Genomic DNA, 24,267 nt, shown 5'->3' on the forward strand with positions numbered 1-24,267 from the left:
GCCTGAGTTACTGGTCACCTCCTTCAGGGACATTGCAAAGAGCTGCAAAGCTTAGAGGAAGCTCAGTAAATGCATAATATAAGCACACAGGAAAAGCATGTCTTTTTTTTGGCACAGCGGCCCTGTAATTAAGTCAATTGTCGAGAAAGAACCCTCCTGGATTAAAAGGGTCTCGATAGGAAACACATTGCGAAATCCCATTATTGGTTCAATCCTATAAGCAAGCTCTTCTAAGAACAGCAGCTCATTCGCCAGCAAGGCAGATTAACACCAGCCAGCACGACCTGCTGGAGGAATCAGTAACAAACGGATCCCATGCAAACCCTGTGCACTGGTTTTAGTGACCTGTTTTTAAAGGTCTCCCTGCAGATCTCACCTGGTATTAATAGCTGTGACTGTGTGGGTGTGCGTTCTGTCCTTCACAGCTCCTCTACAAGGACAAGAAAGCATGCATTCTCTCTGCAGCCTTGCTCTGATCCACAGTTAGCATATTGGCCTCGAGCCGCTGGCCTAATCGCTAGGAATGGGAGCCAAGTTGCCACCCCACTGGGTTAAATGAAGTCTCGCTGGCAGCTTCTGATATGGGGTTTTATACAGCACAGGTGGGAGTGTGGCGCTGTGGAAAGCAGCATGTAGTAGATTGTTAGCTGGGCTCAGTAGCATCTTCAGCATAGTGGCCTTGTATTTCATAATGCCATGCAGTATTATACCGTCATGAAAACGTTTCAACCACACAGCGGCATTTCCAGTCTTGCCTACAGCATTCAGCTATGGTCAAAAGGTTTGCATCCCCCTATACAATGAACTCATTTTGCTGCCTGGTCTCTGGTTCAGAGTGTGAGAGTGGAGGGGGGAGGGTGGGATTGAAGCACTGAACTGACAATAGCTGCCTCAGCCCTGCCCCTCCTTCAGATCCCTGTCTATTGTACCATGTAACCTTTCCCTTAGTAACCCTTCACCTGCTCTGCTAGAGAAGCATAGAGAAACATTTCAGCTGATTTTTATATTTAAAAAAAAACATTATGCATTGGAGCTATAATATAGGTCTAGTATAGGGGGCTATGCGAGACAGGCTGAAATATATCTAGTCCACATTATAAATATATATATATATATATATATATATATATATATATATATATATATATATATATATATATATGTATATATTTACATATGCAATGTAGAATAATGAATATATTGCATATGGAATATATGCTTGTAACCCCAGCTTCCAAAGGGGATTAGCAGCAAGGCTTCTTCTTGACTGCAATCCTCCTGGTCAGTCAGGCACTCGTGTAAATGCCATTGCAATCCAGCCACATTGCAGATCACACTGGGAGTTCCTTCTGACCTTTGGCCCTCCCACTGGTAGCCTCTCACCTAGATATCTGTGATTGGTCGGCGTGTGGGAGAGGGGCGGGCGCTCGCAGCTCTGTGTGACACGCTGTTGTTTGTATGCTGTGATTGTGTAGGAATCAGACTCTGTGTTTAGTGAAGTCTTACACCGTGTATGCAATGCTTAGGAAACCTGCTGCCGCTAAGGCACAGGGTTTAAACCATATTCTTTTGTGCTTTGGAACCTGGCAGGATGGGATTCCCTATAACAAAACCTAAAGGACACAGATAGTGATCAAGTTAGAAACTGACCAACGAAATTTCTAAAAACATGTTTTTTTGCATTGCAGTTGAGTGTTTGAAGTTACGGATTTCTGCTGACGCCCCTGCTGTGTGACACATGCTAGGGCAGACAGTACGAAGACATGACTGTGAATCACTTGCAGTTGTTTGTACAGTAAACGCTCAGTTTTGCTTCTTGGAGAAGCCAGGTGATGACTCACGTGCTGTGGGAGAATTTTCCAGGAGCCCAGCAGAAAAATCTGTGGTCAAATTGAATAAATAGTGAGGGACACAAGCTGCTTCTATATACACCGGCTCCACCTGCTGGGCATGTCGCACATTGCAGGTCACTCTGAAATGACTCGCTCTGAAGACCTGATTGGAATCTTGGAGAGGACAGTACTGGGCATGTGCAGCAAATTTGACACCATGCTCATACCTGCAGAACAGCACAGTAAAACACCCCAACACGAATACAGCACTTCAGTCTAGGTGTCTGTCAGGCATTAATAATGAAGCAGAATGATCCTTTGCATTAAAATCCATTCTTTATATGCGCTTTCATAATGTTACATTTTTTTGTAATCAGTTCCTTATCCCATGACACTTCTCTTTATTCATTGTTTTCCACATGTATTTAGACGCATGGTAAATTTAGCAGCATTTGAGGCAGTGCCACGCTGGTGCGAATGTTGAAATAGCCGTCGATTCTGCCAAAGCAAGCTGCTAGCAGACCTTTCCCCTGCTCTGATGCACTTTGCCTACACTGCATCATTTCTCTGCTAACCGGATGACTAGCAAACTGTGAAGTGAGTCAGAGTTCTGCTTGTCATGATTACAGCCCCCCCTTGTTACTGAAAAAACGTACAATCTTGTGACGCTGTGTAGGGCACGGGAAATGATGCGGCTCTTTTTCTGTGCTTTCCCGTTCTCACTGACGACTCCTTGAACTCAGTGACAGCACACTGAACTAACCTAAACCCTTCAAATAATATGCAAGTTAGGATAAACTGTTACCTCATTCCTTCTTATGATGGTCTAACGTGATATAACCGAGTCCTCCAGTGTCCAGATCTATAAGCTAGTTTGGAGCTCTGCGTAACCTAGCCTGTCCAAACCCTGAAGCCTGTTTGAAAGACGACTGCGCGTGACTTTGTGCTTTCTGCGCGGATGTTTGATTCTTTTATTTCAATGAAAGCTGGCGACTCTCTTAACTTGTAAACGACTTGTTCGATCAGCACAGCCTCACAATGTTGGTAGTATGTGTGTAAAGAACATGTTCGTGTGGCTTGGTTGTTATGTAAAGGGAACAAACTCCAGACACGCAGATAATGCAAACAGCGGGACGTTGGCACATTCCAAAAGGACACCAGGCTCGGTGTGACAAAGTCCCTGCGGAGAGTTACAGTAAAGCCACGCTTTGCAAATCGATGTGAAAATATTTTTCTCTCGTCTCTCTCGCAGTGGCAGATGAAGTGCTGCCCGTGTGATTCCAGAACAGATTCCAGCCAGAATTCCCACCGGATCGAGAACGCCATCTCTCAGGCAGGGCCCCTCAGGTGGTGGCAGTCGCAGAAAGGTGAGACGGGAAAGGCACAGAACTGACGATACCCAGTTACGACCTCCTTCCACCAGGTGGCGCAATGCACGCTGTAAAAATAACACTTTGAATGGGGGAGTGATTGGAGCCTCAGAGTTAAAAGTCTTTCAGCTGTGTTTTGAATTGTTCTTATTTTCTGGTCTTGTCAGTTTTTGCGAACGTCCTTCTCTAATTGTGTAATCCAATCTCGTGTGGTATTTTTCTCCCCTAGGTGTGGAAGATGTCATCGTGCAGGTGGACCTTGACGGGAAGTTCCAGCTGAGTGATCTGATCCTAGACTTCAAGGTAAAGTGCCAGGGTCAGGAGCAGCACCGGGCAGTGCAGAGTTCTTGGTATGGGGCTTAGACGAGGGCTGGTCAGCTACACTTCTCTAAATATACAGTATTGACGTTATTAGCGGTACGTAGTTTGGGGCTGTCTGTAGATGATTCTGTTTTATTCCTAACTGAGCAGAGAGTCAGGGACAGGCTGCCCCATTTCTTAGGTATTGCATTACTGACTAGTCATAGAAATAATATGACAGTCTGATACAGCCCACTCTGATCGCTCTGTTTGGAACTCTTCATTTGAGCCCAAATTAGTGGAAGCTGAATGAGTAGAAAAGGGTGTCTAAAGAAACAGGTGGTGAATGATCTGCTGACGTCACTGCTGTAATCTTAAAGGGAATGTCGGTTTTCAGTTTGGCCTCACTCCTCTGTGTGTTGCAGGGCCCCCGTGCTGAGGCGATGGTGATCGAGCGCTCCACGGATTTCGGAAAGACCTGGAAACCGTTGCAATACATGGCCTCGGACTGCCAGGCCTCGTTCCCTCACATCAGCACCTCCACGCCCCAGAGCCTGCAGGACTCCCACTGTCAGACCCTGCCCCCCACGGACAGCCGACTCTACCTGGACCAGAGGGTAACCCCTCCAGTCACCTTCCCCCTGCCCTGGCAATCCTTAGGGGTGGCACTAGGGCAGCGGCAGTGCTGTACCCTATAACTCTCACTGACTCATTGAGCTCCCCAAAATGTTTGTAGCATCCCATCTGAGGTTTTTAACAAATAATTAATATCTGTTCAAGCACGTGTATTTAAAAAAAGTTGCAATAGATAATATGATGAAATAGGAGCATAGCATTTCAAATCTCATACACATTCCGCCTGCTGTTATATAGAAAGCATCCCCCCTGCCTGTGACTGACAGAACTGCTGTCTCTCCTGTACAGGTGCAATTCAACCTCTTAGAGCCTCTTTCCAGTGTCGATGTCCCTGAGTGCTACAAGATCAACTGTGAGTATCCTTGCTCTTCTCCTGACACAGATTCAGACATGCCTCCCACAGGCCTAGAAAACCCTTGAAGTCAGTGTTAGTCAATTTAACTGTCCCTGACCCTGGTCCCTCCCCCTCTCTCTCTGTGTCTCAGATGGCGCTGACTTCACTAACCTGCGTGTGCAGTTCACCAAGCTGCCACACCTCCCTCGCCGTGGCAGTTCCCGTGCCCCCGACGCCTTCTACGCCCTGAAGGAGATCCAAGTTCAGGGCAGCTGCTTCTGCAACGGGCACGCCAACCGTTGCATCCCCAGTGCCAACGACCTGGACCGCCCAGAGGTAACCAGTCACCCTGCACACAGCTCTGGAAGCAGTAGAAGCATGCTAGCCTTGCAGAGAACTGACCAGCAGGTTTGAAGAGGCTGGAATAAACTACTTTAGGGAATGCGCGGCTTCATTAAATAACACAGTTAGGACAGCAGGGAAATATATTTCAGTGTAATATTGAATATGATGGCAGAATAACCTTTATTACCAAGCAAGGGAAAGCATTGGCAAGTACTATAAAGACCACAGAGGTTCGGTACAGCAAAGAAACAACTGAGGTAAACTGTGGTCAATGCATAGTGTAACCATGGGAACAGTGTAGGAAAGCTGCAAATATACCATGCACAAATACACTGGATGCATTTATAAGGCTACAGCCATCAGAGTCCATATTTTTCACTGAGGGCAAACTGCATACTCCATAGCAAACATATGACTGGGCTATCATAGTGGCGAATCATGTCGCAGCTACCTTATGCTATAATGCTAAGAATATTGCAAAGCAATTAATTTTTACATAGACATAGATACAGTAATATAGACTGCTGTTTCTAAGCATCGATCTGCCATGGTTTCTAAAGGAAAGTGACTTAACCTGAGCAGTGGTTTCTAGGCCTGTGCTTCCCCTAACGCTGCCCCCTTCCTCCCCCTGTCTCGCCCCTCCAGGTGTTCAGTAGATGTGCCTGCCAGCACAACACGGCCGGACAGAACTGCGAGCGCTGTGCTGAGCTGTACAACGACCAGCCCTGGAGGCCCGCGGAGGAGAGCAACTCATACCAGTGCAAGAGTGAGTACAGCCACTCTGCATGCTTCAATCCCACAATCACAGCACAGGGCACTGGAATAAAGCACAGCGCAGCATTGTAAAGCACACAGAGGTATGGTGAAGCATATACAAAAAAACAATGCAAACTGGGGTAAATGCACAGTGTAGCCATTGGAAAACGGTACCATGCACCTTTACTGGGGTGAACTATTACAAGGGACAGGCTAAACTAGTCAGGAGTCAGAGACAGTGTGACCTGTGGATTAGTGACCGCTACTGCAGGAAACAAACGTTAGAGTACCACCTGGTGGAATAGAATGGAATTGAATTTCAGTCCTTGGTAGGGACATGTAAAAAATGATCAGATTTTCCTTTTTTGCATGCAATTATTCCACTATAACCACACATTCAGCTGAGCTTGTGTGTAACAGATGTGCCTCAGTGGACAACACACACCGCCACACTGCTGCTAATCTACAAAGGGAGAGCTGGATTGCACAACAACACAATGGCTTTAATTCACCAGCAGTGTGATCGAATGGATCCTTTTAAAAGTGTCAGTGATCAGTGACCCACCCCCATGCTGTCCTGTGTGGGTAACACTGCTGTTCATTCCCTTGCTCTTCTGCAGAGTGTGACTGTAACAACCACTCCGATCGCTGCCACTTCGACCTGGCTGTGTTCCAGGCGAGCGGGGGGGTGAGCGGAGGGGTGTGTGACGACTGCAAGCACCAGACCACCGGACAGCACTGCGAGCGGTGCAGACCACACTACTACCGCAACCCACTGAGAGACATCAGCCAGCCAGATGCCTGCCTCAGTGAGTACAGCGCTGCCACTGCACACTCCTACAGCCCTGCAAAACTACCGTGATACATGAAAACCCTGAGAAGCAGCCCAATGCCGTTAAAACATACACCCACTGGCACACGCCTGATGCAATAAATCCCATCTGTTATCCATTATTACGGTTATTTTTAATATTACAGTAGCTGTTGTATTTGCAAGGCAGAGTTTGTAGCTGAAGCTCCCTGTTTAATATATTGCATTGTGCAAAAAATCCCATTCAATTCTGACTGCTTTTACATTGAGCCACCGGGTGGCACTGTTCGCTAAGGTAAAACCACTTTAGAATGAAAGTGGTATGCACTCTGGCTTGGTGTGTGGTGTCGGGTCCGCCTTCCTCTCTCGTGTAACACGTTGCAGCTGGCCTCTTGTCCTCCACGCCCCGTGGCAGGCAGGGAGAGGAGCCGTGCTTTGCAGGAGCCCTGACGGTTTTGTCTCCCGTGTTCAGGGTGCGAATGCAGCTCCGAGGGGTCGGAGGGTCTCTGCGAGCAGTCGGGGGGGAGCTGTATCTGCAAGGCCCACGTGGAGGGTCCACGCTGCGACCGCTGCAAGGCTGGGTTCTACGGACTGAGCGCTTCGGACCCCCAGGGCTGCAGGGGTGAGTTCACCTTTGTTAGTGTCTTCATCCTCTTCAGCCGGGACACTGTTTGACTCTATTAGTTTTTACCAAAGCTTTAATAGACCTTAGCAATGTATTCCACAAACAGCTCCATCAGACATTAAAGCTGTAACAAACATGACTGTAGGAAAGTCAATCACACGACCCTTCTTGCCTCAGGTCTTTGTAATTCAGCGGTTCTCTGGGGTCTGGCTTACCTGCAGTGTGTTTGATGTGCGTTGCCAGGTTTCGATGTGATTGGTGTTTTCTTCTCTTCCAGAATGTCCCTGCAGCCCGATTGGCTCTCGTGGGGATCGTGCCTGTGACCCGCAGACCGGTCGGTGTTTCTGTCTGCCCAGCGTCATCGGTCAGCAGTGTGACAGGTGCGCCCCCGATCACTGGAACTTCCAGAGCGGCAGCGGGTGCGAGTCGTGCAACTGTGACCCCCGGAACTCCTACAATCAGAACTGCGACCAGGTACGAGCCAGAGAAATCAACCCCGTTAGGAACACCCCTTAGAAAAGCTTACCATAGTGAAAGCATAGCAACGTGTAATGAAGCACATGGAACGCATTGCAAAGCCTAGGTAAGCACTGTGCAGAATATCGAGGTATGGTAAAGCATATTAATAAACATGGCAAACAGATATGCAAGAAAATCTGTAAAACTTCTGTAGCGAACATTTTATATTGGAAAGCCTGAAAGCTGGACTCTGGAGCCCTCTAGTGGTTGAAGTACTGAATTGCTTTAAAACCGTGTGTGTATCTGACTGGCGCTGACTTCTTCATTATCCTGTACCCGTGCTGCTCTCTAGCGCTGCGGTTTGCGTTTGCGCTGTACGTCCTATCTGTAGTGTGGTGACAGCGTCTCCAAAGCGCTTTGCAGACCAAGCTGACTGTGTGTGTTGTCGTCTTTGCTGTTGAGTAGCAGAGCGGTCAGTGCCAGTGCCGTCCTGGCTTCGGGGGCCGGACCTGCTCCAGACCGTCCGAGTGTCCAGACAACACTTACGGAGACCTCCGCACTCGCTGCACACGTACGTGCACTTAAGTATTTTACGTAACCTTTATTTAACTAGGAAAGTTCTCTTGAGACTTCAATCTGTTTCTCAGGGGAGTTGCGTCTGCATCTTTAGATACCATTGCACCTAGACGTGCCCTGCTTAGTTAAACTTTAAAATGAATTTGAAAACAAAACACAAGCAGTGCTTGCTGTTACTAACAAGGCATAATGCATTTATGACAGTCACGCTATGCAACGTCTTCGTATTTTCCATTTGCTTTGAATTTTAGTATTTCTCAGTTTAGCACTATTGAGCGTGTTAGAAGTTGCGGGTGTCTTTTGATAGCGCGTTGTTTTCCGGTCCCTGCTCTCACGTTTGTTTCTCTCTCCTCGGACCCCAGCCTGTGACTGTGACGTCACTGGGACGACGAGCAGGGGTTGCGATAAGACCACGGGGGAGTGCATCTGCCGGATTGGGGTGACGGGGCGCCGCTGTGACCGGTGCCAGCGCGGGCACTGCAACGAGTACCCCGCTTGCAAGCAGTGCCACCCCTGCTTCCAGAGCCTGGACTCAGAGCTGCAGAGAACCTCCAGCCTGCAGTCCACCCTCTCCTCGCAGGCTGCTGCAGTGCTGGGGGGCTTCGGAGCGGAGAACCGGGGGCCCGACATCGTGGACATGGAGACCACCCTGGGGCAGATCCGGAGGGTCCTGGAGAGCCCCCTCGCCAGCGAGAGCGCAGTGAGAGATGCCAGCGCCCGGCTACAGAGCATGAGGTAGGTACAGACTGGCACGGACCCACACCTCCCCTCAGTCTGGCTGGCAGTGGAGCTGGGGCAGTGAGCTGACAATGGGCTTTCTAATACAGATGCTCCTGGGGTGTTATTAGTGCATAGATTAAGAAGCAGTGTTAAAATATCTTCCTGGATACCATACTGTGATACCAAATACTAATAGAAACTCCAACACAAACTCCAGACTACTGGCTGCTCTCAGTGTCCAGTAGATTTGCCTCAGCAGCTCAGTGGAGTCTCCCACTCTGTGCTTGCTAACTCTCCAGTCCCTCTCCCATCCCTCTCCAGGCAGGCAGTCCGAGCCATTGACCCAAACCAGGCGCTGCTGGACAGCAGCCCGGCTCTGAACAGAGAGATCGCGGACCTGGTCTCCATTCTAGAGCGCCTCTCCAACCAGTACAGCGCCAAGAAAACCCAGCTCGAGAACACTGCCATCGCGAACCCCGACGGTAAGAATGAGACAGAGACACCAGGGGGCGCTGTAGACATCCCAGCTCGAAATCCTGTCCTGCACAAACCTCACCGGCGCCCCTCCCTCTCGCCTCAGGAGCGTACAGCGCTATCCGCAAGGCGTTCCAGCAGTCCGGAGAGGCAGTGAAGAACGCTGCTGGCTCACAGGGGCTGACGGACCAGGCTGCGAAGACCCGGGAGGAGGCGGAGAGCTTGGAGGGGCGCGTCCAGGAGGACAACAGACTGGCCCTGGAGAGACTGGACAGCCAGCTGGGCACCCGGCCAAACCTAACCCCTACCGCTGGCAAGGTGAGACGGAGACACATGTATAAATCCAGAAAGAACATTGATGCCATGTAAGCGTGTTACACTGTGACAGTACTGTATTGATCTGTATTGGTTACACTGTATATATATAAGAAATCTAACCAAATTCTAAGTTCATTTCTATTGACACTCCCCAGGCATTGATGGTAAATGTGTTATATATATATATATATATATATATATATATATATATATATATATATATATATATATATATATATATATATATACACACACAATTTCAGTTTCCATATGATCGTATTACGTCCAGATCTTTACAGATTAAATATTAAAGGTGCAAGCTGCTAGAAGTGGTTTTTGAAAAAGTAATTATGCAGAGTTCATGTAATGCTTAAAATACACACAGTACTTAACATGCATGCAACACAATCATGATATAAAGTATCTAAGTCATCTACAACGTAAACGCTCAGAATCATAAAACACAGACTAAACTGAACTGGTGGTAGACAAACTTATTGATATCTCTTAGTTCTTACGTTTCTAGTCTCTGCAATAAAAAGGGTTGAGCTGACTGTTTATACCCTTCCTCCCAGGTGTGTGGCAGCACCCGCTCCACCCCCTGCACTCCCCGGCAGTGTGACGGAGTCCTGTGCCCCGGTCCCGGAGCGCCCCCGTGTGGTGACACAGGAGACTGCAGAGGAGCCCTGCCCCTGGGAAACAAAGCCTGGGGAGACGCAGAGAAAACCAAGTCTCGACTGGCTGAGCTGAACGCACAGATCAGACAGACTGCACAGCAGGTACCCGGCCCCGTTGAGAGACGCTAATAAACTCCACACAACACCTTGTCTCTTCTGTTGAGACTAGCACCACATGGTCCTCTGAAAGGAAATATACCGCATTGTATTAAAAGATATGTTTTTCAGGTTTCAAGTCAGCTGTGAAATTTTCCTTTATGTAAAGTCCTGTGATCCATGAAAAGCAGGTTTGAATTGGATCACACGACAATGCATCTCACTCCTGTAAACCTCCTCCCATCGATCCCCTTGAAAAGCAGAAGTCGTTTTGAAGTGAAAGCACCGTTGGCACTGTATTGTGACTCAGATAGAATCCAGTGGATAGGTTCACAATGTTTGACGCTGATTCTGCCCCGCCCCTCTCTCGTGCAGATTAAGGACACCGAACAGGCAGCCAATGGGGTGAGGATTACCACTGACCTGCTGGCCAATCAGCTGAGCAAGGCCAGGACAGAAGTGGAGATAGAGGTGCAGGAGACACGAGCGTTCATCAGCCGAGTGCGGGACTTCCTCTTGGGTATGTGACACGCACGCGGACGGGGTGGAAGAGCTCAGCTGGGAGTCTACAGGCTTCAGCTCCTGTGATCTGGGTTTCTGTATGTTCGATCTTCAAGGATTCTCACAGACCTGCTTGTTTCCTCTCTCCAGACCCGAAGACAGACCCCGCAGTCATTCAGCAGGTGAGCGAGCAGGTCCTCAGCATGAAGCTGCCTGGCAGCCTGGGGGAGGTCAGGGACAAGGTGGACCAGATGAAAGCCATCGCAGCCACGTTGCCGGACATCAGCAACGTCCTGGACAGAACCAGGGCTGAGATCGACAGCGCCAAGCAGCTGCTGCAGGAGGCAGAGGAAGCCAGGTACCACCGCAGTGCGATCAATACAAGTCAATACACTGTAACCAATACAGATCAATACACTAACCAATACAGATCAATACACTGTAACCAATACTGAGCCATACACTGTAACCAATACAAATCAATAGACTGTAACCAATACAGATCAATACACTGTAACCAATACAGATCAATACACTGTAACCAATACAGATCAATACAGTACTATCAGAGTGTGCCCATATAGTATCAATACAGTGTCAATACAGATCAGCACAGTTCTCAGCCCACATGCAGGGCGAGTCAGTGGAGCTCTGTTCCTATCTGCAGCTTTAATACTCAATAACTTCACCACCTTCTAGTGCAGGATGTCGGGACTGTTGCAGCAGTGGTTTGACAGTGATGTCGTGACGTGTGTTTCAGGGACCAGGCAGCTGCAATAGAGGAGAAGGTAGATGGCGTGGTGGATGACCTGGGCAGTGCCCAGACACTACTCGGCGAGGCAGGGGTTAAAGTCAAGGACACCGGCCGCATTGTGGAAGACATCCAGAGCAAAATCCCACAGGTAGGGTCTCAACGAAGCCGCGTGCTCTGTGCACACCAAGACAGCTGTGCACCAATCTGAGCAAGATGTACAACAGGCTTGGGAGAGCTGACCTGTATGTGCTCGCCCCAGATCCAGGTAAAGCTGGCGCTAGCTGAGAGCTCCGTGGAGGGAGTGGGTGCCCAGCTCGGAGTGATCAAACCCCAGATCGCAGTCCTGAAGGAGCTCCTAGACCAGAACGCCAGGCTGGCGGGACAGATGGACAGGGTGGCTTCCCAGGCCGACACGGAGGCTACCACTGCCGGCCAGGTAAGGAAGGGAAGGGGGGCTCACCAGATTATCTTTGGCAGTGGGAATGCAATGGTTCTTCCCCTCAATCCCCCTCAAGGAGTCTTTACAGAAGCATTCTTTCCTGTAACAGTCATAGTAACGACAGGCAAACAGTGATCTACACAGAAACAGGGGGTAGAGAATGATATAGAACACGCACAACAGATCCCCTCAGCACTCCTCTGGAGCTGCCCCCAGCGCTTGCCTGACTCCCCTCTCTTTGACTCACAGGACCTGGCCGCTCTGGAGCAGCAGTACGCCCGGCTGAAGGAGAAGCTGGGAGACTCGGCTGAGGGAGCCGGAGTCCCGGAGGAGAGACTGGCAACGCTGCAGGAGCAGGCAGGGAGGCTGGTGCAGGCCACAGCAGACATGCTGAGCAGGATTGCAGGTCAGTCACCTCTAACAACACGGCTGTGTAGACGAATGCAATGCCACATTAAGAAACTAACAAACCCTTCCTTGCACAACATTTTTTCATTTGTAATACCGATCTGAAAATCATGTGGAGACGCTGCCAGTAACCCGTGCTGTGTCTGACCTGGTCTCTCTCCCCTGTGCAGGTAAAGAGAGCTCGCTCCTGCGGGCCACAGAGGAGCTGGAGCAGAAGGTTCTGCAGCTGGATGGGCTGGAAGAGAAGGTGGCAGAGATCCGGGCTCACATCCAGAAAGCAGTGCACTTCCACAGCAACTGCCTGTGAGAGAACAGAGAGGAGCGGAAAACACAGCGCTCTCCATCTCTCTGTGACTGCAACGCCACAAGACTTTACCTGCCTCTCTATTCAAATACTGGAGGTTTTGAAAAATGTAATTAAAAAGTGCTGGAAAAAAACATTACCACTCCTAAATCAAAGCTGAGTGAGTCCCTACTCTGCTTCATGTTTGTATTTATTGATTTTCTTTACCTGTACTTACATTGGCACCCTGTGAAGATTTTTAACTCATACAAACTGGATCGTTTATTAAGATCAATTAAAAGACTAAGCCTGACAGCCCGTTAACACGAAACCATCTTTAATTAGCAAGGAGTCCCTCTTCCATGTCTTACTGCTATAGAGCAATTTAACTACTCTGCATCGTTCTGGGTTGAGAATAAGAGATGCCGTGACTCATACCTTCAAGCACTTCAAAATGTAAACGCCAACAATAAAGAAATGTTTAACAGTGTCTATTTCTGTATGAAAGTTGATTTTAATAAAATCACAAACTTGAACCAAAAGCCCTGCTGAAAAATAACAGCCCAGCAGCTCAGTATATAGTACGGAGCGATGCGTTATACATGCGAGGAGATATACACACTCCTGTTTAACATGTTACAGCCCAAACACACGCAAAGTATGAAGCATTGTGCTTCTGATAATCCAGTTGTGGATTACAGTACATTCTGTCTTACAGAAATATATAGAGTTCAAAGCTTCTAATGTAGTATCACACCGATGTTACTCCAGATTTGCACAGTGTGTTTTGTTGTGTGTGTGTGTGTGTGTGTGTGTGTGTGTGTGTGTGTGTGTGTGTGTGTGTGTGTGTGTGTGTATAGTGTGTGTGTGTGTGTGTGTGTGTGTGTGTGTGTGTGTGTGTGTGTGTGTGTGTGTGTAGGTGTGTGTGTGTGTGTGTGTGTGTGTGTGTGTGTGTGTGTGTGTGTGTGTGTGTGTGTGTGTGTGTGTGTGTGTGTGTGTGTGTGTGTGTGTGTGTGTGTGTGTTGGATGCAGTGTGTGTGTGTGTGTGTAGGATGCAGTGTGTGTGTGTGTGTGTGTGTGTGTGTGTGTGGTTGCAGTGTGTGTGTGTGTGTGTGTGTCAGTGTGTGTGTGTATAGGATGCAGTGTGTGTGTGTGTGTGTGTAGGTGTGTGTGTGTGTGTGTGTGTGTGTGGGTGTGTGTGTGTGTGTGTGTGTGTGTGTGTGTGTATGGTGTGTGTGTATGTGTGTGTGCAGTGTTAGGATCCGCAGTGTATACGTGGTAGTGTGTGTGTACACAATGCAGTGGCGTCGTGTGTGTGTGTGTGTGTGTGCGTGTGTGTGTGTAGGGTGCAGTGCTCCACACAACGTGCAGTCAGGTGTCTTCAGTAGCTCTGTCACATCTCGTGCTGCGCTAGAGAGAGCTGGAGAGAACGGGCTACAGTCAAGGTCTTTTAGGACGTTTCAACGCTGACCCTCAAACCCGCTACCTTAGAACCAAATAGTCACACTCCTGCTTACACTTGCAGCAGCTGGAGGTTATAAATGTCATAAAACTACTGAATCCTTAAAAACACCCTGCATCTTCAAGCGCACCGTCTGTCGAACCAGTACGACCAGTTGAAAACCAGCACACCGACCACCTCAGAACAACTGAAAACAGAGCGAGCCATGACGAGTGGTATTACCACCAGAACTCCAGCGTGGGTCATGAGGACGACCATAATAACATTTATAGCTACCGTAAAAAAAAACAGTGTATAAGTCACTCCCTTTTTGAGACAATTTCAGGAAAAAGCCTATAGGTCACACCAGCGTATAAGTCGCTCCCCCCTTTTTAGGACCCCCTAAAAATACCTAGAAAATACTTTTTTAAGTATATTGACAATGATGTGCGATGTAACTTCAACACAGAGTTCAAATATAACACCGACAAAAATCAAACGACATTCGCTTCCATTAATACTGTAGTTACAAGTCAAGCACTTTCCAGATTTATATTGAACTAACCAAGCTGCAGCGTTTGCAGAGGCAGCTGGGAAGAAAAATACCCCTATTCATTATTGTGACATGAATTCAAATTATATTACACTTCGCATTTTTCTTAAAGTCAGTCTGAGCAAGTGAAAATGCTAATATAGAGCTTCAGTAGTTAGCGAACAAAAAAATAGTGTCATAAAATATACCATGCCTCTGCTAGTTAGAGAGCGTCTCTTCCTAAACTCCACTGTGCGACTCTCTCAGACAATGGCATGTCGTTTTTAAGCTAGGCACTAATCCTCTGGCGACAGACACACGCAGGAGGGTTTGTCCTCCCCTTTCTCCAGCGCCAGTTCAATCACACACAGCAGCCTCTGCTCGCTCTGTCTGCTTGTAAACTGTTGTGGCTCCTCCAAAACCTAGATTAGACTCCTGCAACAACAAAACAAAAACACTGTCACCTCTGGCTCAGAAAAAAACAACAGCCAGGTGTGACTTTCTTTACTAAGAATTAAATATCAACACAAAACTGCCAGACAAGGTCTCCTACAAGCTTGAGTAGTACAACACTTATTTGCAGGGAGTTACTCTACCTGCACTGCTCACCCCACAGTCACACGGCTGCACGGCAGGTCACATGATGGAGCAGACTCCAGTCTGAAGCTGGCCATGGTTATCTTTCAGCCCCCTCACTGTGATTTTCAGCGTGGGGGTCACGGCTCTAGAGAAAGCATTGAAAATGAATGCTTGCATGCGTGAGGCTGGTGAGCTTACTGGGTGGGGTACGGGAGAGAGAGCGGGGATTGGGAGCAAGGAAGGCGTTTCTTACATCAAGATTTTTTTTTCTTTATTAAGAACATCTTCAACTACGACACTTTCTCTAAAAAAACATTTGTTGTAGGTAGTGAGGTCTAGCTGAGAGACTGGGAGGCAGTGTGGTCTAGTGGATAGAGCTGAGAGACTGGGAGACAGTGTGGTCTAGTGGATAGAGCTGAGAGACTGGGAGGCAGTGTGGTCTAGTGGATAGAGCTGAGAGACTGGGAGGCAGTGTGGTCTAGTGGATAGAGCTGAGAGACTGGGAGGCAGTGTGGTCTAGTGGATAGAGCTGAGAGACTGGGAGGCAGTGTGGTCTAGTGGATAGAGCTGAGAGACTGGGAGGCAGTGTGGTCTAGTGGATAGAGCTGAGAGACTGGGAGGCAGTGTGGTCTAGTGGATAGAGCTGAGAGACTGGGAGGCAGTGTGGTCTAGTGGTTAGAGCTGAGAGACTGGGAGGCAGTGTGGTCTAGTGGTTAGAGCTGAGAGACTGGGAGGCAGTGTGGTCTAGTGGATAGAGCTGAGAGACTGGGAGGCAGTGTGGTTTAGTGGATAGAGCTGAGGGACTGGGAGGCAGTGTGGTCTAGTGGATAGAGCTGAGAGACTGGGAGACAGTGTGGTTTAGTGGATAGAGCTGAGAGACTGGGAGACAGTGTGGTCTAGTGGATAGAGCAGAGGGACTGGGAGGCAGTGTGGTCTAGTGCACAGAGCAGAGGGACTGGGAGGCAGTGTGGTTAGAGCAGAGGGACTGGGAGGCAGTGTGGTTAGAGCAGAGGGACAGGGAGGCAGTGTGGTTAGAGCAGAGGGACAGGGAGGCAGTGTGGTTAGAGCAGAGGGACTGGGAGGCAGTGTGGTCTAGTGCACAGAGCAGAGGGACTGGGAGGCAGTGTGGTTAGAGCAGAGGGACTGGGAGGCAGTGTGGTTAGAGCAGAGGGACAGGGAGGCAGTGTGGTTAGAGCAGAGGGACTGGGAGGCACACTGTAAGCCTCATGCGTGTACGTACTGGTTAATGACAGCTCTGTCGAAGTTGCTGGGATCCGAAGGTGAGCACTCGTTCTCAAGGCGCTCACAGTGGCTGTGGAGGGGGCGGTAGTGGCTCTTTATTTCGCACTGGCTGGCCGGCACAGCGATGTAGCCATTCTTCCCCGGGTTCTGCCCAGCGCTGAGGCTCCTCTTGGGAGAGTCCTGCGGGGGAACTTCAGTGACCCGGATCACAGGAACCTGAGTGCTGGCCTGTTGGCTCCCCTCTGTGACCGTGTTCAGGTGTAGCTTCTTCATGCGGTTCACTGCAGTGGCAGCATTGAAGGCTTGCTGAAAAAATGTCATTGAACCACAGCTGTATGAAGTTGTACTGGGTATACCTCTACATACTGAGCATAATCCTAAATAAGACAGGAAAGATTCTACATTACCCAAGTCATTGAAACATTGTGAATTATGAATGCACTTCACCACTATAACACACCTTCGTTTATACAACTTGAGGGTATGAAGCTACATTTCCCTTCTTTTCCAAACTACGAACCACTTGATTTATTAAATGACGCAGCGAGACTCACTCTCCACTTCAACCTGGCGAAGTTCTTCTGGATATTCACGCTGACGGAGTAGTAGATGTCTTGGCTACCAGCTGTCTTGCCGGAAATCCTGGGGAATGAAAGTCCTGTTAGCTGGGAAATGGGAAGCCAGACAAAGGCTCTATGGCAGGGCAGAGAATAAAACGGAATTCAGATTTCACATCAACTTGAAATCCCTCAAAATGAAGTGTTAGGTTGCAAGTGTCCAGCAGATGGCAATGGCGTACCGCGTGCTTCGTGTTTGTAGACAGGGCTGGGAGCCAGCTGACTGTAATGCTGTGTATCAGTATCAAATGAGACTTGGGCAATTTGGGGTTAAAATGTAATTGAACCTGTCCGATTTCAGATGAATTAGTCCCTCATTGCTCTTGTATTCATAACGACTTTGGGTGACCCGTTTCTGTATTTGTACCTGTGATTATTGCTGGGTTATAGAGAGTCAACATGTGGGTAGTCCTTTAAATCATTTTTTTAGTGCAATTGTTTAACTGGCCTCAGGTGTGATCAGCGTCAGAACAAAACGAGTGTCAGCAGCATGCAGTGCAGAGCGTGAGGAAGCGAGGAGCAGGACACGAATGCTCTCTCTCTCTCTCTCTCTCTCTCTCTCTCACCAGGGGTGTCTCAGAGCTTTCTCACAGCTGTAGCGCTCCTCGGGGCTCTTGTGCATCATGTTGCGAATAAAATCCTTTGCTGTGAAACAAAAGAACGAGAAACCGGCTATTCAGTAAACAGCGTGTGCGACTCTCCCCTTTATAACACTGCAGACAGGAGCGGCAGAGGCTGTGCTACTGAAAACAAACAGTGGCGGTACTTCTAGGCTTTTGCTGCCATGGCAATCACACTCATTGTGTATTGTACAGATTGTACATTATAACTGGTTCTGCTTGTAAAGGGCTGCCTTATATAACGGGCAGCGCTGTGTATGTCTTGCAGTGCTTTTGCCATCTCCGTTTATAAAATGCACTCAGGAACACAGCTTTCAATGGTGCACCTGGATCGCTCGCTGCTTCCTGGATTCCCAGTGAAGTTAAAGAGAGAGGCACCTACCCGACTCCGAGATGTCATCCCAGAAGGGGGAGTCAAACTCGTAGTGCGCCTCCATGATCCTGGAAAACAGCCTCGACTCCGTCTCTTCATAGAAGGGAGGGTATCCACACAGCCTGGGAATAAACCGTCTCATTCAAACAGTGTGGTCTGCACTGGGTCTGTGATTAAACCAAATACATCTCGGCTTAACGCTGGTCTACTTAGTGTAGTTTTAACACAGGAAATCAACACATTACACAGTGCTAAACTCGCCAAAAAGGATGCCACCCCAATACAATACATATCTGTAGTGTATGCTATTGTCCTTAAGGGGGCAGTGTTCATCACATTTCACTACACTGCAGCAGAGGTGAATATCAGCTTCTCAGAATGTCCAGGCTGGGCGGGGCTGCAGTGAAAGGTGCAGGTACTCACAGGATGTATGTGATGACTCCAATCGACCAGCAGTCAACAGCCTTGCTGTAGGGTTTCTGAGCCAGGACCTCAGGAGCTGAGAGAGAAGAGAACAAACCATCTCAGGGAGCTCTGTGCTCAACAGGGATCTCAGTGAACGATCTGCAGCGATTCAACAGAGCTTCAGAACTCCATCAGCTCCATGGCAAGCTTTTCATCATTTATCAATAAAGCGTCTCGTAGTGTTTGTGAACATGCACACTGTTCATTACGGAGGGATCTCTTCAAAGGCAGCACTTTAGATCTGCTTTTGGATTATTAATCACGAGATCTCGTTTTATCTGCAGCGTGACCCCCAGCTGACCCCTGCTCACCTACATATCCCGGTGTCCCGCAGGCTGTGGACATGATGCCGTTGTCCTCCATCTTAGACAGGCCGAAGTCGCTGATCATGATTTTGGAGTTCTCGTCCGGACTGTAGTAGAGCAGGTTCTCAGGCTGGAGAGACAGAGAGAGGGGACACTCAGAGCTGGCTTCTCTGGACACAAACAGGGGATCGAGAGCAGGGGTGTCCAGAGTTGGCCACTCCACTCTCGGTCTTTGTTCCAAATTGTTTAACAGAACCCTTAATGCATTTTTATATGCAGCCACCAGGTGGCAGCAGTGTGCATAAAGAAACCACATCTCATTGTACAGTATAAGTATTTGGCCAGCAGGTGGTGCTAATATAGAATACAAAAGCAATATTTCAGTACTTTGTTTTTTGCAGCTCTGTAGCAGGTGATACTGCCCAATAATGTTAAAGCCCTGTTCAAATTAAAGGGAAAGTGATTTGTGCCTCAGTCTACCTTGAGGTCCCGGTGCACAACACCATTCCTGTGCAGGTAGCTGACCGCGCCCAGGACCTGCCGAATCACCAGGCTGGCGTCCTTCTCCGTGTAAACACCGCGTTCCAGGATCCGGTCAAACAGCTCCCCTCCCGACACCCTGGCGAGGAAGAGCGAAGCGCTCAGAACACCAGCACTGCCCTGCAGCTGTACTCAGAAACTGCCAGAATGAAGGCCTGCTTTATACATGTGCTCAACACCATTTATTACAAAGAAACACAGGCTTCTATACCGCAGAACGCAGCCACTCTGGTCTAGTGGTTATTTTCCCCACAGTGATTTTGTTCCAGAGGAATTCCCTTTCTCCGCAGTGCAACAGTGGCTCGTTCTTTCAAAGAATAAGACAGAAGGAGGGATCCTCTGAGATAGGGCGACGCTGTAGTCGTCAGCACACGGTTTTTCATACTCACAGCTGCATGGCGAGGTAGTAATGGGTTTGGCTCTCGTAGAAATCCTCCAGAGCCACAACGTTCTCGTGTTTGATTCTGAAATGTCAAAAAGAAACAGCCACTGCACACATTAGCAACACATTCAGAATAAAGCACAGGCAAGCAGGGGACTAGAGAACAAGTTTGATCTGAAGCCGTGCATGGAGTTCTTTTAACAAAAATAGGTTTAACTTAGACTAGTTTAAATACCATGTTACAGAACAGTTTGTCAAGGAGACTGGCGAAGCTGCTGGAGCTGGGTTCACTTCGAGGAGAGGACAGGGGAGGATTGGAAGAGAGGGGATAGAGGGCACTCACTTTCTGAGGACTGCGATCTCATTCTCCAGATTGGCGTCACACATGTTCGGCACTTTCTTTATGCACTTCAGAGCAACATGCATCCCTGTCTTCCTTTCCTTGACCAGGAAGACCTCCGAGAACGCCCCCCTGAAACACACAGCACAACCCGGTCAGGACTGAGCAAAACAACACGCCACGTGGCACAGCCACAGAGCCTGCACTCTTAAAACAACTCCATGCAAAAATTAAAAAACAGAGACACCATGCACCTGGCAGCAATGGTACTTAGTGCTGCACAGACCAAATATTCAATTCAGATTGAGCGCTCCACACAGAAATCAGCTGCTGACATTCAGGGGAGGGTCACTGGCGTTTGATTTGTGGATCGCGTCAGGAGTTAGTACAGCAGCACTACGAGGTTATAACTGGCAGAGTCAAGCACTATACCTGAATATATCATGAAATTAACAGCTACAAATAAAACACAGCCTCTCTCCCAAGGAAGGTGAGGTGCGTATATATAACTTCTAGAGTCTTAAGCTCTGCAATCCCTTAAGATGTTCCTTCTGCTAATCGTCTCTGCTCTGGTGTCAAGGACTCGTTAAGACGATCATTGCATTGTAATCTATTTCCACCTGTCCTTGATATTTCTACAGCAACGTTAGTCTTGAGACGGATTGCAGTCAGTTTGCTGACAGGTGGTCTAAAAAGCCATGGCATGTAAAAGCTGCTTTTCTCTGGCGAGAACAATCACGGCGGGCGAGATCTGACCCTAACCCTAACCCTAACCCTAGATTGAGTTGAAAGTGTAATAGAAAAAGAGGACTGACAGAGATCTCTCGACTGACAGGTGATAAAGTACCCAAGACCGTTGAAATGATTACATTACACTACAGCTGCAGAACGGGAATTATAAAATGATGCAATGCAGCCGGCAAGCGCAGGGAACAGTGCAGTCCTAATCCTATCATTAAAATGGGTTATCATGTGCTATTTAAATACAGCACTGGGGTTTTATGGTATTCATTGTATGCTAAATGAGCAGCTGTTTTAACAGCTACTGTAGAAATCCTAATAAGTAATTAAGAAACGAACGCCTGAGATTGATGCCATGAATTGAATTACGTATTTAAAAAAAAAAAAAAAAAATCTAAAAAACAAAGTTTGAAATCCCAGTTCTTGGAGGTTTTCCAGACTCCCGTCCTGTCCCTGTGCTTCGTTGCTGGGATCCCCAGGCCAGGCTGACTGGCTGAAAGGTATTATCCTGGCACAGTTGATTGGGACTGACAGTGGCTCAGTGTGTGGCTGCAGTGCGGCACGCTACACAGCCACCAATCCACCACGGCCATCAGGCAGTTAAAGATTACACTGGTGTTGGCGACTCCTTTTTCCAGGGTGCCGTCGACAAGTCCCAGATAAATCCAATAAGGGTGTCTGGCACTCCCCTAACGAGAATGCAAACTCTATGTTTAAGCTCTACTTTTCAATGCTGTATTTTAGCCAGGAATCTGGTGGTTTAGAGTAATTTCTGAGGTCCCGGATGCAGACAGCATATTCTGCACTGGTGACATAGGCCTGCTGGAAGGCAGTCCCACAAAAGACAGATATTCTGTCTTCTTGTTTAACTCATTTTAGAAAACACTGTGATAGTGCAGCTTGTCTTCAGTGCAGGTCAGCTATAATGTTATCATGGAGAGGTGTTCAGTAAGTTCCTATATTAACCTGCCAGAGGACAGTTCTGGGAAGGCACTGCAGTAAATGCGAAGTGATTCTCCTATACTGCACTTACGATCCCAGCCTCTCCAAGAACTCAAAGGTATCCTGGATGTTATCCGTCATTTTCTTCCAGGACCGGCAGTCCTCTCCTTCTTTGCGGCCCATCTTGTCCTGAGGTTTCACGGGGAACTCTACCGAGAGGAGCAGAAAAGGAGGAACAGGGGGAATTATTTACACAACGACCCTGTTCTTTTCTGACCTGGCCAGTGTGTGGGGCACAGGAAAACAAGTTTAGCAGGAGACTATCAAACAGCGCTGCAGGTTTGTGTAGGGTTCACTCCTGCTGAATTGCATTTGAATGCCTCTTCCAGCCCAGGCTGTGCCCTTTCAGCTCCATCGCATGGCATCTCACAGGAAGGGTGAGAGGTTGCAGTGTCACATGACTTTCTGGAAAACAGTGGGAAACTAGCTGTGGCGAAATGAACTGATAACTACCTGGAGACTGCAGGAAAGAAAAAATTATAATCTCAATACTGGAGCCACAGCGTACAGGTAACAAGATTACTGATCAAACTGTTATGCAACGGGGGTGCTATCTCCAGTCCTGAGCTGTAATCGCTTGCCGCGTACTCGCCACAGACACTGAAGCAAGGAAAGGATGCATCTCATTCACTGCGGTTCAAACTGATTCATCCATGTCCACCCTTAGAAACGTTTAACACAACACAAGCATTGCAAAGAGTGATAATAATAATTGTATTATATAAATATTAACAATACCGTTATCTGTTGTCATTGGCAATCCCGGAGGTCCGACAGCAGCCAGGCGGAGCTGTGTCACTGTCCCTGTGAGTACTGTTCGCTAATACACCTGAGCCTTGCTGACAGCGGATTCTGAAGCTAAGCCTGTCAGGTAACACACGTGTAGTCAGCTAGGAACACGCCCAGCTGTTCAAACTAGCAGCAGGAACGAAAAACCCCAAATAGCTCGTTCAATACAGATCTTCAAATGCCGTGTATTGATGTTTCAGCAGAGTAGCATGAGTGATACACCTAGGAAATAAACTGAGCGCTGTTATAATAATACTAATGTGTACGTTTTATAATGTACAAGTAAAACCTTTTGTTGTCTTTTAATGAAATAATCGCTGTTATAGAGCAGGCCCAAGATGTGTTGCGCTGACGGATTGCAAGCAATCAAACTGTTCCCATGGAAACCGACAACAGGATCACAACTACATTTAACCTCGTAGAGAGTCAAAAACAAGTTTTTTTTATTTCTTTACTTACACGGCTATATACCTAACAAGAGTCACTGTGAAATCCACGCCCAGAGAAACGCTGTTACAATGTTCACAATGAATTTAATGCATCGTCGGTAATCAGTATACAAATGAGCTACAATAAAACCAGACTAAAGCACATTCAAATAAAACAATAAACGAAAACGGCAGTGGCTGTTTGAATTATCAATATCCCAGTAAATACCCCAAGAACAGCATCTTCAAACGAGAACTGCGATCTGATCAAACAGCCCAAGAACAAAACACTTATTAAAAACTAAACAGACATCGCATTAACCTAAGACTTGCCCTTTCTCTAGACTCCACCAAACTTGCACTATTACAACATCTCTATTGAAAACATAGTGTATTCTTACTGCAAATCAGTCATGACCTTGCATCTGCAAAATCAACATAAAACGACTCGATCTCTCGAAGGGCTTGATGAAAAACAGGCTTCGCTTACCTAGAGACACAAAACGCATGTCGTCTTGTAGTCTCTGACTCACCTGTCTCGCCCAAGTGAGGTCTGAGGAGATCGGAGCGCAAACTGCATATACCCCGGGGATTAAGAACTGGATAGAAACCAGCGGGCTAATTTGTGAATTGTAGCCACTGCCAAGAGATGAACGAACAGGCTGTTATATAAAGAGATCAAAGATATAGATAGACGTGCTCTTTGAGGACTGGAGAGTATGGTTGCATTAATTTTTATTCCTCGGTGAAACAGGTGATGCAGATTGCACAAATACCTCGATAAAGTCGCACCTGAGGGACCTTCACGCTGAATAATGCACTGTCGATGACCATGCATTCTAGAAGAGAAGCGGCGTTCTAGAAACGTTCTTGAATGTGTATACAAGTCAATACTCCCCCGTACATTTTCACGCTTTTTAATTCTTATTTGCCGCTGCTGTGCTGTCCCTGCTCAGTGCTGCCTTGTAACCACAAAGAGGGTGAAAAACAAACGCAGCTGTAATGTTAGAAAGACGCGCATCAATGTGGACTGCGCCGGTCGAATAAACAGCGAGCTAACTGAAAAGCAGAAAGCGCGCACTCACTATAACTAACAAGCCCCACCGGGCCTTCCATCAAGTGCATGAGAGAGAGAGAGAGAGAGAGAGAGAGAGAGA

General features: G+C 47.9%; 2 protein-coding genes across 14 annotated transcripts in view; one reads left to right on the forward strand and one right to left on the reverse strand.

Moving 5' to 3' along the window:
• LOC121299802 (laminin subunit beta-3-like) overlaps nt 1-13,204 on the forward strand; it is a 20,309-nt gene extending 7,105 nt beyond the window's left edge. Inside the window, exons 1-21 of one of the 3 annotated variants that reach the window (XM_041227891.1) lie at nt 2,704-2,872; nt 3,085-3,199; nt 3,432-3,505; nt 3,928-4,119; nt 4,427-4,490; nt 4,624-4,808; nt 5,463-5,583; nt 6,194-6,382; nt 6,857-7,006; nt 7,287-7,483; nt 7,934-8,039; nt 8,407-8,779; nt 9,086-9,246; nt 9,345-9,556; nt 10,132-10,335; nt 10,705-10,849; nt 10,981-11,188; nt 11,591-11,732; nt 11,844-12,020; nt 12,273-12,429; nt 12,602-13,204. In XM_041227891.1, coding sequence (XP_041083825.1) covers nt 3,091-3,199; nt 3,432-3,505; nt 3,928-4,119; nt 4,427-4,490; nt 4,624-4,808; nt 5,463-5,583; nt 6,194-6,382; nt 6,857-7,006; nt 7,287-7,483; nt 7,934-8,039; nt 8,407-8,779; nt 9,086-9,246; nt 9,345-9,556; nt 10,132-10,335; nt 10,705-10,849; nt 10,981-11,188; nt 11,591-11,732; nt 11,844-12,020; nt 12,273-12,429; nt 12,602-12,738 — 3,303 coding nt within the window. In that variant the 5' untranslated portion in view covers nt 2,704-2,872; nt 3,085-3,090 and the 3' untranslated portion in view covers nt 12,739-13,204. Of the gene's footprint in view, nt 1-2,703; nt 2,873-3,084; nt 3,200-3,431; nt 3,506-3,927; nt 4,120-4,426; nt 4,491-4,623; nt 4,809-5,462; nt 5,584-6,193; nt 6,383-6,856; nt 7,007-7,286; nt 7,484-7,933; nt 8,040-8,406; nt 8,780-9,085; nt 9,247-9,344; nt 9,557-10,131; nt 10,336-10,704; nt 10,850-10,980; nt 11,189-11,590; nt 11,733-11,843; nt 12,021-12,272; nt 12,430-12,601 lie in introns of those variants that run through there. The other 2 variants (XM_041227889.1, XM_041227892.1) reach the window with 2 other exon arrangements.
• An 812-nt stretch (nt 13,205-14,016) lies between these two features.
• Nucleotides 14,017-24,235, reverse strand: LOC121300386 (calcium/calmodulin-dependent protein kinase type 1D-like). 11 transcript variants are annotated; one of them, XM_041228973.1, is made up of 14 exons: nt 24,015-24,235; nt 23,644-23,749; nt 21,925-22,042; nt 20,154-20,282; nt 19,818-19,892; nt 19,369-19,507; nt 18,895-19,018; nt 18,542-18,617; nt 18,128-18,240; nt 17,692-17,770; nt 17,063-17,150; nt 16,507-16,814; nt 15,284-15,411; nt 14,017-15,122 (listed from the first exon to the last, which is right to left on the reverse strand). In XM_041228973.1, exons 3-13 carry the CDS (start codon nt 22,014-22,016, stop codon nt 15,324-15,326), a joined length of 1,311 nt encoding a protein of 436 aa, XP_041084907.1. In that variant the 5' UTR covers nt 22,017-22,042; nt 23,644-23,749; nt 24,015-24,235; the 3' UTR covers nt 14,017-15,122; nt 15,284-15,323. The 11 variants fall into 11 exon arrangements, with proteins under 11 accessions (XP_041084907.1, XP_041084905.1, XP_041084902.1 ...); XM_041228971.1 differs by having other exon boundaries at nt 23,903-24,235; XM_041228968.1 differs by lacking the exon at nt 23,644-23,749 and adding an exon at nt 22,632-22,757 and having other exon boundaries at nt 23,887-24,235.
• Nucleotides 24,236-24,267: the final 32 nt, after the last annotated feature.

The sequence above is a fragment of the Polyodon spathula genome, chromosome 25 (assembly GCF_017654505.1).
Source record: "Polyodon spathula isolate WHYD16114869_AA chromosome 25, ASM1765450v1, whole genome shotgun sequence".
In the NCBI taxonomy this organism is placed as follows: Eukaryota; Metazoa; Chordata; class Actinopteri; order Acipenseriformes; family Polyodontidae; genus Polyodon; species Polyodon spathula.